At 42.8% G+C, this 15193-nt stretch overlaps 1 protein-coding gene and 2 pseudogenes across 14 annotated transcripts in view; 1 reads left to right on the top strand and 2 right to left on the bottom strand.

Annotated features, from left to right (window-relative positions):
- The window catches only part of PIKFYVE (phosphoinositide kinase, FYVE-type zinc finger containing), a 92974-nt gene extending 86084 nt beyond the window's left edge, over positions 1–6890 (bottom strand). For 12 of the 14 annotated variants that reach the window (XM_007966049.3, XM_007966056.3, XM_007966057.3 and 9 more), the window contains exons 1-2: positions 6645–6778; positions 1106–1286 (exon numbers count right to left, since the gene is read on the bottom strand). In XM_007966049.3, the coding sequence (XP_007964240.3) occupies positions 1106–1277 (172 nt within the window). In that variant the 5' untranslated portion in view covers positions 1278–1286; positions 6645–6778. Of the gene's footprint in view, positions 1–1105; positions 1287–6644 lie in introns of all 14 variants that reach the window. The other 2 variants (XM_007966050.3, XM_007966055.3) reach the window with 2 other exon arrangements.
- Positions 2905–4464, top strand: LOC103218318 (myosin light chain 6B pseudogene; annotated as a pseudogene).
- A 4522-nt stretch (positions 6891–11412) lies between the features above and the next one.
- Positions 11413–12174, bottom strand: LOC119625300 (peptidyl-prolyl cis-trans isomerase A pseudogene; annotated as a pseudogene).
- Positions 12175–15193: the final 3019 nt, after the last annotated feature.

Genomic DNA, 15193 nt, shown 5'->3' with positions numbered 1-15193 from the left:
AAGTCAACAAGAATCCTAATGACAGCTTCCAGTTTTTGAAAAGTATAAACCTTTCCTCCCGCATACTGTTCCTTTTAGTTTCATTGCTTTAAGTATTTTAGCTATTAACCCCCAAAAGAACAAAGTCCATTCTATGAACTAATTTGAAGTATATTAACAAAAAAAGGGCCAGGTGCGGTGGCTCACGCCTGTAATCCCAACACTTTGGGAGGCCGAGGCGGGCGGATCACGATGTCAGGAGATCGAGACCATCCTGGCTAACATGGTGAAACCCTGTCTCTACTAAAAATACAAAAAATTAGCCAGGCGTGTTGGCAGGCGCCTGTAGTCCCAGCTACTAGGGAGGCTGAGGCAGGAGAATGGCGTGAACCTGGGAGGCGGAGCTCGCAGTGAGCCGAGATGGCACCACTGCACTCCAACCTGGGCAACAGAGTGAGAATCTGTCTCAAAAAAAAAAAAAAAGAGAGAGAGAAAACAAGAACAACAAAAAGAGACAACTACTTTCTCTATTAAAAGAAACCCCCTTTAACATTTAGTTTTTTATTTTATTATTTTTTCTTGAAACGGAGTCTCGCTCTGTCTCCCAGGCTGGAGTGCAGTGGCGCGATCTCAGCTCACTGCAAGCTCCGCCTCCCGGGTTCACGCCATTCTCCTGCCTCAGGCTCCCGAGTAGCTGGGACTACAGGCGCCCGCCACCATGCCTGGGCTAATTTTTTTGTATTTTTAGTAGAGACGGGGTTTCACCATGTTAGCCAGGATGGTCTCGATCTCCTGACCTCGTGATCTGTCCACCTCAGCCTCCCAAAGTGCTGGGATTACAGGTGTGAGCCACCACACCCAGCCTAACATGTAGTTTTTAATCCAGACCTTTAGTTACCAATAATTAATGATATTACAGTGAAAATTCTAGCTTTCTCTTCAGCAGTAAAACCTGGTGACCTACGATTAAAGCTATCAGCTTGTTAATATTTCACTTTCTTACAGACCCAACATTAAAGCCGAACAGACTACTGACCACTATACGATCATGGTGAGCTAATGGAGACAAAGGAGTATTTCAAAGAATCAAACCTGAATCAAACCTCTCATATTTAATATGTCTTACCTTTGTTAAAACGAAAGAGATTTACAAAAGAACTATAAGCTGATTTAAAAGGGGGCTCATCTTGATCAGGAGTCAAAGGTTTAAAGTGTGTGAGATGAGAAGGACTAGTAGGAGATCGAGGCAAATCATTAGCAGAGTCCAGTGTTGGGGACGTCTTATCATCTGTGGCCATTTCATGAGTCTGAAAAACAAAAGAAACAAGCAAAAGATCTAAGTTCCTCAGGAAGCTCAAAAGTTGATTCCAAACAGCATCCCAATATCTAGAAAATCCTATTCTGTGAAAATTCACATCTATGAAAACAAACAGTAAATAAATCTAGTTTCATATATTCCAAAGGACTGAAAACACTGCTGTCTAAATCATAAGAGCCTCAATCATCTAAAACTATGATCTGATAGCCAACTCAATTTTAAACATTACTATTCAAATTACAGAAAATATTTAAATTAATAAAAATTTGGAGGTAAAGCATTAATGTGAGCAGGCAGAAAGAAAAATAAGCATTTTCACATCATTTCTATCTCTTTCATTTTAACATGTTTCGGAAGAAGGGATAACAACAGCTTTTTAACGTTATGGGGGGAAGCTAGTTATACAACACACATATAAATTCTTCAGTCTTATTTTACTTATTTCAACTTTTTTTTTTTTTTGAGACAGAGTCTCGCTCTGTCGCCCAGGCTGGAGTGCAGTGGCCGGATCTCAGCTCACTGCAAGCTCCGCCTCCCAGGTTTATACCATTCTCCTGCCTCAGCCTCCCGAGTAGCTGGGACTACAGGCGCCCGCCACCTCGCCCGGCTAGTTTTTTTTGTATTTTTTAGTACAGACGGGGTTTCATCGTGTTAGCCAGGATGGTCTCGATCTCCTCACCTCGTGATCCGCCTATCTCGGCCTCCCAAAGTGCTGGGATTACAGGCTTGAGCCACCTCCCGGCCTCAACTTTTTTTTTTTTTTGAGATGCAGTCTTGCTCTGTCGCCTCGGCTAGAGTACAGTAGTGTGATCTTGGCTCACTGCAAGCTCCGCCTCCCAGGTTCAAGTGATCCTCTCACCTGAGCCTCCTGAATAGCTGGGACTACAGGCGCGCATCACCACGTCCAGCTAATTTTTTGTATTTTCAGTAGGGAAGGGGTTTCACCATGTTGGCCAGGCTGGTCTTGAACTCCTGATCTCAGGTGATCCACCTGCCTCAGCCTCCCAAAGTGCTGGGATTACAGGCATGAGCCACCATGCCTGGTCTCAACTTTTACATTTTAAAAAATAATATAAAAATCATTATATTTCTAAAACAAGGACATGAAAGTTATCCTTTAATGACATTTCTACAAAACTTTAACAATTACCTCAAGCTACACTTCATTCAAATCAACAAGTTGTTCCCCACTATCTTTGCTCCTAAACACATGAACCTGTGGTTTTTCCTCCCTTTAAGCTTCAATTCATAGAGACATTAAGAAGAAGATCTTCTTAAAGGGCTTTTTTTCTAAATAACCAAGAAACCGTATTTCAACCAAAGCAATAAAGCTAACCACATCACCAGATGAAAGTTACAGAAAAGTACTATTTTCTGCCATATTGATTCATATTTCAAAGAGAAGAACCACGGATGACTCAAATCATTAACATACTGTAGACTGGGCTGGGCACGGTGGCTCACACCTATAATCCCAGCACTTTGGGAGACCGACGTGGGCGGATCACCTGAAGTCAGGAGTTCGAAACCAGCCTGGGCAACATGGTAAAACCCCATCTCTACCAAAAATACAAAAATTAGCTGGACATGGTGGCAGGTGCCTGTAATCACAGTTACTCAGGAGGCTGAGGCAGAAGAATCACTTGAACCCAGGAGTCGGAGGTTGCAGCGAGCCAAGATCATACCACTGCACTCCAGCCTGGGCAACAAGAGCAACACTCCGTCTACAAAAAAAAAAAAAAAAAAATACTGTAGTCTGGCCCAGACATGGACCCCATAGGAGACGGGTACCCCCATCCACACACTGTGGTTTGGCCAGCAGACATCATGCCTCCCAAGGATATTCTGGGGAGGAACCAGCAGGGCTCTCCATCTCCAAAGCAGCTGCCAAGCCAGCAGCAGCATAAGCCCCTCCAGCCAAGACCAAAGCTGAGCCAGCTATCCCATCCCCAGGACCCTGAGAAAATCCAGGAGCCCCCAGTCGATCTCTCCAAAATGATGATCAAGTTTAACAAGGACCACCTGGAGGAGTTCAAGGCGGCCTTCAAGCTGTTTAACTGAGTAGGGGCTGGCAAGATCCTGTACAGCCAGTTTGGGGACATGATGTGGGCCCTGGGTCAGAACCCCACCAATGCCAAGGTGCTCAAGTTCCTTGAGAACCCCAAGAGTGATGAGCTGAAGTCCCAGCATGTGGACTTGGAGACTTTCCTGCCCATGCTCCAGGTGACAGCCAAGAACCGGAACCAAGGCACATATGAGGACTACTTGGAGGGGCTTCATGTGTTTGACAAGGAGGGGAATAGCAAAGTCACAGGAGCAGAGCTCAGACAAGTCCTCATCACCCTGGGAGAGAAGATGGCTGAGGAGAAGATGGAGACTGTTCTGGCAGGACATGAGGACAGCATCAACAAGGAGGCCTTCCTGAAACACTACAAGGCCTTCCTGAAACACATGGTAAGCGTACTGAGCTCTGTAGATCCCTGGGGCCCAGACACTGGGCCCCCGCAGGCAGAAGCATGTTCCAACCACCAGGAGGCTACCTATTGTTCAAAATAAAGACAAGGTTCTTCCCTTGGAGAAAACAATATATATACTATAGTTCATAATCTAGTCTCCACTTTACAAAGACGACATTACAGTCATGGTAAAATGCTTTTCACATTCAAAATTATATCTACCATCTCATTTTCTTCTTATAATCCTGGAAGGCACACACAGCTGGCTTTATTACATTTTACCTTTGAGGCAACCAAGGTTCACTGAACCTAAAACAACTTTCTTGGGGGTCAGACAGTAGTAGAACTGTCCCTATACCCCAAGTCTCACCCCAAAAGTAAGTATTACATCAAAATTACTTTTGTAGCTCTTCACTTTCCTTTTAACCTATCCGCATTCTCTACTTAAGGCTCTGTCTGATCAATAATTTAATTAATAAATTAAGGCAGAAAGGAAACCACTGACTTAAACAGAATTTGGCAATACATGTTTATTTGCGGGGGAGGGAAAAGAAAAAGAGGAAGAGGAAGGGGAAGGAAAGAGGAAGGAGAAAAGGAAGAAGAAGGGGAAGGAAAGTTTCTAATATCTTCCATTGAGAAGAATAATCAACAATCCTTCTGAAGTGTCATGACAATTCAGCAAAAAGTGTTGGGCAGTAAGCTGATGACTGATCAACTATACACTCAAAAAAAAGTTTGTGGTTCTTTATTTAAAAAAAAAAAAAAAAAAAAGAGGCCAGGCACTGTGGCCTCATACCTGTTATCCCAGCACTTTGGGAGGCTGAGATGGGAGGATCGCTTGAGGCCAGGAGTTCCAGACCAGCCTCGTCAACATAGCAAGACTTCATCTCTATTTTATTTAGAAAACAAAAAAAACAGCACTGGAGAGAAACAATAATGTGATGGCCGTAACCACCACCCCCGGAAAACAGTCTACATTCTGCTTTAACACAAGTAACATCAGAAGCAGAGATGGCATTCTACCTAAAGAGTCTCAGAACTACTTCTAAAGGTTATCTACACAAAAATTATACTTGGCTTTGGAAATAAGAAGATAAAAATTCCCATTAAAACACTTAGCAAGTGTAGTTGCTGAAATATAAACCCAATCATGTAGTTAACCCTAATAATTACATAATGACACTAGGGCCCTGAAAAAATTATCTTACAACTCTCACTCTTTAGCAGCTTAACAACGCTTTAAAATATAAATTAGGACTCTTTCCTGAGAGGTAATCAGTCCTATTAACCTACCTACCCAAAGCCTTCTGATACATCATCAATATTTTACTCTTTCTAATTAAGGCTACTAATATATGCAGACCTCCTACAAACTATGAGAAGCCACTCAGTAAAGGCCGGACGTGGTGGCTCACACCTGTGATCCCCGCACTTTGGGAGGCCGAGGCAGGAGAATCCCTTGAGCCTGGGAGGCAGAGATTGCAGTAAACCGAGATGGCGCCACTTCACTCCAGCCTGGGCGAGGGAGGGAGACCCCGGGCCCGGTGGCTCACGCCTATAATCCCAGCACCTTGGGAGGCTGAGGCGGATGAATCGCCTGAGGTCAGGAATTCGAAACCAGCTTAGCTAACACGGTGAAATCCCGTCTCTACCAAAAATACAAAAATTAGCCGAGTGTAGTGTCGCGCGCCTGTAATCTAGCTACTCAGGAGGCTGAGGCAGAAGAGTCGCTTGATCCCCGGAAGGCAGAGGTTGCAGTCGGCCAAGATCGCGCCACTGCACTCCAACCTGGGGGACACAGCGAGACTGTCCAAAAAAAAAAAACTGGAAATTTAATAATTTAGGAAAGTTTAATATTGGAAATGTTAGCTTCTACCAACAAAGATTTCTTGTTACATTTTTGACCAACACGCCTAAAGGAAAACCAGAGCACGATCCAGAAAGCAGAAAAAGGGAGAACATAGGAAATTAGTCTTGCTCCACAGAAGAGATTTAACCTACACAATCTTTGTCACAAACGCAAAAGAAAGAAAGAACATTTTTTGTAAGAATACTGACAGAGTGGGAGTTTTGGAGTGCCAAAAAAAAAAGGACTCAAATAAATCAGAAATAAGTACACCGTACCAAGCGACTACCTCTATTGTCAACACGAGACATATTTTTGAACACAGGATGCACTGCGTCAATACTAATGAATGATATATACACATCACATACACACGAATAACTTGCTTTATACAAAATTCTATCACTTATTTCTTGACTGTCTCAGGAATAACTTCTGATTGGGCAGAAAACCCCTAAGTCCTAAAAGTTTCCAACACATTCCATTCTCATCCTTTTGTTGGGAACATTCTAAGCAAAGGGTAAACGCTAATTGGGAATAAGCCTCCTCAAGAGACTTCGAAACCTAAGTTGAAATGGAATCGTCTCAAATAGCAAAGGCAAGCATTTAAGACAAACACACATTTGAACCCCACGGTTGGTATCGTTTCTGCAGCTCATGAACTTTCTTTTCCAGCCTACGGATGCGCCTCTAACAAACTGAGAACTCACGCACTCAGAGGGAAAAGCAACTGGACTCTTCCCCTCCTAAATAAGTTCAGGCGTAAGGGTCGAGAAAGAGGCAAAGGAACTTCAAATGTTTCCAAGGAAATTTCAAGGGGCCCACCCGGCTTCCGTCCCCACTCGCCAGACGGGTAAACGGGAGGACGAGCTCATTCTAAAGCCAGGTTCTCTGCCCTTCCTTGCTCAGCAGCAGCCAGGCCTTAGCCCCTAGCTGTGGAACGCCGGTTCTCACCTTCACCTCAGTTCTGGCCCAGAAGCTCCCCATACCGGCCTCCTTCCCATGCTCAGCCCGAGCGGGCTAAGCTCCAGGCCCCCTCCCTTACCTGCGCCTCCCGCCCCGGCCGCGCCGTTTGCCCCCTGCCCCAGCCACCGCTTCACCGGTTCAGCCCCGGAAGTCGGCCCCAGAGCCCGGCAGTGGGCACCTCAGGCCGCGGACGGTTACGGCAAGAAGCGAAGCTGCTTACATGGTTGCTGCGGCTTCTCGCTTCCCCCCCAAGGCTCCGCCCTCTGTTTTCCTGTCCCCCAATCCGCAATCTTTCCCGGGGGCCTGCTCCTCCCAGCCCGCCCGACGCTCGGATCAGATGCTCAGGCAGAAGGAGTCCAGCCCTGATCGAGTCGTCCTGATCTTTTGGCCGAGGTTAGGCCGCTTCAGCCTTCCTGGAAGAAGTCAGGGGGAGTGCGCTCGTGAGCGTCACGCGTGCGGGGTCACCGAATGGGTGCTTGGTGCTCTGCTCGGGTGCTGGCTGGACTGCGATTACCGTATGTGTTCGATACTGTGGGCACTCAATGTTATTGCGTTATTGTAGACAGTTCACTCATGTAGCACTGAACCGGAGTTAGCGAGGACTCTATTTCCAGACTTGCATGACTCCGCCAATAACCAGCCATATGATCTTACACAAATTGCTCATTTATTTAGGCCTTAGACCTCAGGTGTGTAAAGTCGGATTAATAAAAGGACTCACTTCTTAATACTTTATTGAAATTAAGTAAATGCACTTAAAGCGAATGGCACAGTTCCCTGACCCGGAGTAAATGATGTTGGCTTTATAGTTAACTTTCTCATTTAGGTCTTGTGTTGCAAATACTGATGCAAATAAAGTTACTAAGCCCTATCTTGCTCAGCTTGGCTAGCGTTATTCGTTATTTCTGTCCTGCTAAGAGCGCAGTGCGGTTAACTGCAGAAAACATGCCCGCCGCAGTTGTGGGGCTTGGTAGGGGAGGATGGAAAGGAGACGAAACCTAAAAGGAAGTACAGCTTTAAATTCTGTAAGTCGTTTTCCTCAAGAGTTTTGTCAAATCCCAACCCAGTTTTCCTTGAGTTGGAAAGTACCATCGAAACCTGCAGGTTGATTCCAGTGCAAATCCCAGTCACCATCCTCAGCTGGGCCCTTCGGCAATCTTTCTGAGGAGTCTGTAGTCAGCTTCTCCCATACCTCATTACTGCTGCGCCAGACCACCACCACGACCCCCACATTACCTTGACTATCATTCTCAGCAGAGAATCTTATTTTATACCCAAGTGAAATATCCCAAGTTATCTGAGCATGACCCTTAACAAACCTAATTCCCCCCCCCCACCACGACATTTACCTACATCCACCCCTGCCCTCGTCTGCCTTTCTCCCTCATCTCCCTGAGGAAGGGGCCTCTTCCCCCAGCTCAATCCTTTTGGCCCCCAATTCACCCTCTCCTGTCTGCCAGCTTGCACCATATCTGCAACGTCCCCTTTTCCAATGACTCTTCCTCCTCAGCCCATAAAGATGCTCAAGTCTCTACAATTAAGATAAGCAAAAAAGGCCCTCGTAATTACCACCATATGTTAATATTTCATAAACCTACATGAAGTATAAAATAGGTACAGAGATCATATGAAAGGAATAAATCGCCCAGCCACGAAGACTGTAGTGTATGTAGAAACTCCATCTATGGTTTAAAAAAAAGAAAAAAAGTGCACTCCACAAATATTTTTTAGTCCCTAATTTAATCTGCAATGTGTTAGTTATATAAGCACACTGCACTAAGGATAAAATTATGAACATATCCCACTGCTTCACTTGACTAGCCTAAAAAATAAAAATATATGTGAACATTACACAGTCCATGTCCTCAAGAAGCTTACCATCTAATATCTGTGTTAAACTGCTTACAGTTCAATTTCTGTGGAAAAGAGATTGAAAACTGGGCTACTGTTTTTGGGAAAAAAAAATCATTTTAGATTCTCACTTCACACTAGACATCCAAAATTAATTCCAGAGGAATTTTATCTGTAGAGAGATTATTTGTGTATATATCCTCCTCAAAAACTTTCATTCAAGCACAGATTTAGGATTCTTGCTGAATCAATTATTGTTTGATGATATTATACTTCTATTCCTCTATATGTATTAGTAGAATTTTACTGCAACTAATAGCTTTCCATCGTTTTCTTTCTTTCTTTATATTGGTTAGTATGACTTTGGACTCTTTTTTCCAACATGTTATAGCTCATTACTGCCACCATTCATTTCTATGCTCCAGATGTCCCTGCCTTGGCCAGTGTGAGCCCCTTCCAGCAGACTCCTGAGTCCATTTGACATGCCTCCATTACTTTTTGAGCACATCTTACTTTTTGTTCTTTTTCTCTCTCCACCACCCCTTACCCCTGGCAACCATGATTCTACCCACTGCTTCTATGAGTTCAACATTTTTACATTCCACATATATGAGATCTTGTGGTATATTTCTGTGCCTGGCTTATTTCACTTAACATCATGTCCCCAGGTTCATCCATGTTATCACAAAAGACAGAATTTCCTTATTTTTAAGGCTGAATAATGTTCCACAGTATATATATATACACCACATTTTATTTTGTTATTATGTTTTTTGACATGGAGTCTGTCACCAAGGCTGGAGTGCAGTGGCACAATCTGGGCTCACTGCAATCTCCGCCCTCCATCCCCCACCCTGATTCTCCTGCCTCAGCCTCCCGAGTAGCTGGGATTACAGGTGCCTGCCACCACACCCGGTTAATTTTTGTATTTTTAGTAGAGTCGGGGTTTCACCATCTTGGCCAGGCTGGTCTTGAACTCCTGACCTCGTGATCCACCTGCCTCAGCCTCCCAAAGTGCTGGGATTATAGGCGCGAGCCACTGTGCCCAGCCCCACATTTTCTTTATTCAGTTGTTCATTGAGGGACACTTAGGTTGATTTCATATCTTGGCTATTGTGAATAATGCTGCAATAAAGATGGGAGTGCAGATACCTCTTCAAAATAGTGATTTTGGCTGGGCACAGTGGCTCACACCTGTAATCATAGCACTTTGGGAGGCCAAGATGGGAGGACTGCTTGAGGCCAGAAGCTCAACACCAGCCTGGTCAACATAGCAAGACCCCATCTCTATAAAAAGATTTTTTTTAATTTCAATAAAAGAAAAAATAGTGATTTTATTTCCCTTGTATATACACCCTGTAGTAGGATGACTGGATCACATGATAGTTTTATTTTTAAACTTTTTGGCAACTTCCATACTGTTTTCCATAATGGCTATCCTAATTTATATTCCTACCAACAGTGTGCAGGGGTTTCCTTTTCTCTATTTTCTCTCCAATCTTGTTATCTTTTGTCTTTTTGATATAACCATTGTAATAGGTGCTAAGTGATATCTCTCACTATGGTTTTAATTTGCATTTGTCTGATGATTAATTATGTTGAACATGTTTTTCATATACCTGTTGGCCATTTGTATGTCTTCTTTTGAGAAATGTCTATTCACATCCTTTGCCCATTTTATAATCAGATTATTTGTTTTCTTACTATTGAGTTGTTTGAGTTCCTTATATATTTTGGATATTATCCCTTTTTCAGATGTATGGCTGGCAAATATTTGCTCCTGTTCTCTCTGTTGTCTCTTCAATCTGTTGATTGTAACCCTTGCTCTGTAGAAAGTTTTCAGTTTTATGTAATCTCATTTGTCGATTTGGCTTTTGTAGCCTGTGCTTTTGGGGTCATATCTAAAAAATCACTACTCAGACCAATGTCATGGAGCTTTCCCCCTCCTTTTTTTCTAGTAGTTTTACAGTTTCAGGTCGTACACATAAGTCTTCAATTTACTTGAGTTGATTATTACATATGATATGAGATAAGCCTCTAATTTCATTCTCCTAAATATGGATATCCCATTTCCCCATTACTACTTATTGAAGAGAATATCCTTTCCCTATTGTGTATTCTTGGTCCCTTATTGAACAACTGACTGTAAATGGGTAGATTTTTTTTCTGGACTCTTTATTCTGTTTACTATTTTGTAATCTTTTTTAAAAATTAGCAATCCTATTTATTAACTGATGGACTCTTTATTCTGTTCAGTTGGTTTTTCTGTTTCTCTGCCAGTATCATGCTGTTCTGATTACTGTAGCTTTGTGGTATATTTTGAGATCAAGCAGTATGATGCTTCTAGCTTTGTTCTTTTTGCTCAAGATTTCTTTAGCTATTCATCCTCTTTTGTCATTCCATAGGAATTTTAGAGGTTTTTTTTTCTAGCTGTGTGAAAAATGTCATTGGAATTTTTATAGGGATTGCATTGAATCTGTGAATCACTTTGGGCATTTTAACAATATTCTTTCAACCCATAAACATGAGATGTCTTTTTATTTATTTCTGTCTTCTTCAGTTTCTTTCATCAATGTTTTATAGGTTTCAGTGTGCGGGTCTTTTACTTATGTTAACTTATTTCTTTTTTTCTTTTTCTTTCTTTTTTTTTTTTTTGAGATGGAGTCTCACTCTGTTTGTCGCCTGGGCTGGAGTGCAGTGGTGCCATCTTGGCTCACTGCAACCTCCGCCTTCCAGGTTCAAGCGATTCTCCTGCCTCAGCCTCCTGAGTAGCTGGGATTGCAAGCGCCTGCCACTACGCCCAGCTAATTTATTTTGTATTTTTAGTAGAGACAGGGTTTCACCATGTTGGCCAGGCTGGTCTCAAACTCCTGACCTCATGCTTCGCCCACCTTGGCCTCCCAAAGTGCTGGGATTACAGGCGTGAGCCACCGCGCCCAGCCCGTATTTATTTCTAAGTATTTTAATATATTTTTGTAGCTATTGCAAATAGGATTTTTTTTTTTTTTTGGTTACTTAGTTTTTATTTCATAATCATAAACTTAACTCTGCAATCCAGCTAGGCATGGAAGAGAACAAGGAAAACATGGAACCCAAAGGGAACTGCAGCGAGAGCACAAAGATTCTAGGATACTGCGAGCAAATGGGGTGGAGGGGTGCTCTCCTGAGCTACAGAAGGAATGGTCTGGTGGTTAAGATAAAACACAAGTCAAACTTATTCGAGTTGTCCACAGTCAGCAGTGGTGATCTTCTTGCTGGTCTTGCCATTCCTGGACCCAAAGCGCTCCATGGCCTCCACAATATTCATGCCTTCTTTCACTTTGCCAAAGACCACATGCTTGCCATCCAACCACTCAGTCTTGGCAGTGCAGATGAAAAACTGGGAACCATTTGTGTTGGGTCCAGCATTTGCCATGGACAAGATGCCAGGACCTGTATGCTTTAGGATGAAGTTCTCATCTTCAAATTTCTCCCCATAGATGGACTTGCCACCAGTGCCATTATGGCGTGTGAAGTCACCACCCTGACACATAAACCCTGGAATAATTCTGTGAAAGCAGGAACCCTTATAACCAAATCCTTTCTCTCCAGTGCTCAGAGCACGAAAATTTTCTGCTGTCTTTGGAAACTTGTCTGCAAACAGCTCGAAGGAGACGCGGCCCAAGGGCTCGCCGTCGACGGCAATGTCGAAGAACACGGTAGGGTTGACCATGGCTAGTAGCACAAGACTTTCCTCGGTGGCAGCGTCTGCAAAGCCAGGATTGTTTTATGGATTTCTCTTTCAGATAGTTCACTGTTAATATTTGGAAACACTACTCATTCTTGTATGCTGGTTTTATATCCTACAACATTACTAAATTTCTTTATTAATTCTAATAGTTTTTTGGTGCAATCTTTAGGGTTTTTCTGTATAAGATCATGTCATCTGCCAGGCGTGGTGGCTCACGCCTGTAATGCCAGCACTTTGGGAGGCCGAGGTGGGCAGATCATGAGGTCAGGAGTTCGAGACCAGCCTGGCCAACATGCTGAAACCCCGTCTCTATTAAAAATACAAAAATTCGCTGGGCATGGTGCTGCATGCCTGTAGTCCCAGCTACTCAGGAGGCTGAGGCAGGAGAATTTCTTGAACCCGGGAGGGAGAGGTTACAGTCAGCCGAGATCTCACTGCTTCACTCCAGCCTGGGTGACAGAGTAAGACTCTGTCAAAAAAAAAAAAAAAAAATCATGTCATCGGCAAACAGGTACAATTTAATTTCTTCCTTTACAATTTGGATGCCTTTTACTTCATTCTCTTGCCTAATTGCCCTGACTAGGACTTCTAGTACTATGTTAAATAGAAGTGGCAAGAGTGCATGTCCTGGTTGTGTTCCTGACCGTAGAGGAAAAGCTCTTTTTTACTGTTGAAATGATGTTAACTGTTGGTTTGTCATATATAACTTTTATTGTGTTGAGGCATATTCTTGCTATACCTAATTTGTTGAGAGCACTTCCTTACTTTTTGACCCAGCAGACTCATCTTGAACTTTCCCTACCCCAGGCCTAGAATCAATCAGCTCTCAAAGGAGCACCAACTCCTTTTAGTAGGGCTGCAGACATGTCTGTAAAAATTATGAAACTCAGTTCCAGCTAGGATGCAATAAAATTAGCACTCTCTTACACTGCATGTGAAAATAGAAATTGGTATATTCCCCTCTAGAAAATCATTTGGTGGATTTAAGCACCTTAAAAATATTTATACTTCATGATCCAATAATCCCCATTCTAGCAATCTAGCCCAAAGAATTGATCTGTGTTTTAAAAAAGTAAGATAAAGACATTTGTCACAGCCATTTATACATTAAAGAAACAAAAGGAAACATCCAATACAAACCAACACAAATGACACGAAAGCAATATAATCAAATCCATTCTAACCAACACAACTGACATGGAAGCAATACAAATGATTTTTTAAAAATATGTAGGCATCAATAATATGTTGACTAAGACTTTTAAAAGCAATTTTCTGCCGGGCATGGTGGCTCACACCTGTAATTGCAACATTTTGGAATGCCAAGGTGGGCAGATCACTTGAGGTCAGGAGTTCGAGACCAGCCTGGCCAATATGGTGAAACTTCATCTCTACTAAAAATACAAAAATTAGCCAGGCATGGTGGCCCATGCCTGTAATCCCAGCTGCTCAGGAGACTGAGGCAGGAGAATCACTTGAACCCTGGAGGTGGAGGTTGCAGTGAGCCAAGATCACGCCACTGCACTCCAGCCTGGGTGACAGAGCCAGACTCCGTATCAAAAATAAAAAAGTATTTTTCTTTACTTTACAATCAACCTTCTTGAAAAGTTTTCTTGTCTCCCTTTCCATACCCCCCATTCATGCTTTAGTCCCCTGTAGTATGGCTTCTATCTTCTGATCCTCACAGAACCATTCCACTTCTATCTTCATCCTCATAGAACCTTTTCACTAAAAATGCATTCAAGAGGTCCTCTTTTTGCAAAAATTATTTTCAGACCCTGTCTTTTTTTTTTTTTTTTTATCTCTCTGAAACACTCCCTCTTTTTTGAAAACTTTCTTGTCTGTTGGCTTCTATGACATCAGGCTCTGCTGATTCTTTGTTAACCCCCAGACTCTCCTTCTCATTCTCTTTGTGGGGGCTCCTTTTCCTCTACGTGACCTTTAAGATGTAAGTGTCCCTCAGAGTTCTCACTGAGGTTGACTTTTCTCCTTACTTTGAAGTCCTAGATAATATATACTCTGTCTTCAACTGTTGTCAACACATGCTAAAGATTCCCGAATTTCTTCTCCAGTCCACCCTTTCTGAACTGCAGATGAGGCCAACTGCCTCCTGGACATCATCTTGCTGTCCCATAGCATCGCAAAGTTAACAAACCTTAAACTTAACCCATGATCTTGGCCATCAAATCTGTGACTCTATGTATATTCCTTCCTTGTTGAACTGCACCTGGTCTCCCAAACTCCAAATTCAGAAGTCGCTTTTGCTGTTCTCTCTCTCCTAATCTTCATGGACAATCAATGACCAAGCTCTATTCATTCCACCTCACCCTTTTTTAGATAATCAAAATGAAAATACAACCACATTAGAATATTTATGAGAATCCCGTTATCTGGATGAGTGTCTCAAAACCAAATGCTTACAGAAATTTCATGGCCCGTGTTTCCATTTGTGTTTATAACAGTATTTGGGGCCAGACTATTAAAATACTCAGATTCTTTTACCGGCTATATGAAAGACAAATGATGTCAACATATACAATATTAACAAAATAGAGAAGAGTGCTGGGCTAAATGAACCATCATATGTAATCCAGTAAAATAGGCTGGCTGTGTAAAAAAGAACGTGCACATGGCTGGCCGTGGTGGCTCACGCCTATAATCCCAGCACTTTGGGAAGCCAAGGCTAGTGGATCACGAGGTCAGGAGATTGAGATTATCCTAGCTCACACGGTGAAACCCCGTCTCTGCTAAAAGTACAAAACAAAATTAGTGGGCGTGGTGGCTTATGCCTCTAGTCCCAGCTACTCAGGAGGCTAAGGCGGGAGAATGGCGTGAACCCGAGAGGTGTAGTTTGCAGTGAGCAGAGATGGCGCCACTGCACTTCAGCCTGGGCAACAGAGCAAGACTCTGTCTCAAAAAAAAAAAAAAAAAAAGCAAGTGCACATAACCAGTGAGCTTCATCTTCACATTTCAAAAAGTAATTTCAGCTAAATGTTATTTGTTATATTTAAGTGATATTAATGGTAATGTGTTGTTTTCTACTTTTC

The sequence above is a fragment of the Chlorocebus sabaeus genome, chromosome 10, assembly GCF_047675955.1.
Source record: "Chlorocebus sabaeus isolate Y175 chromosome 10, mChlSab1.0.hap1, whole genome shotgun sequence".
NCBI lineage: Eukaryota > Metazoa > Chordata > Mammalia > Primates > Cercopithecidae > Chlorocebus > Chlorocebus sabaeus.
This window is presented reverse-complemented; position numbering and strand designations above follow the sequence as displayed.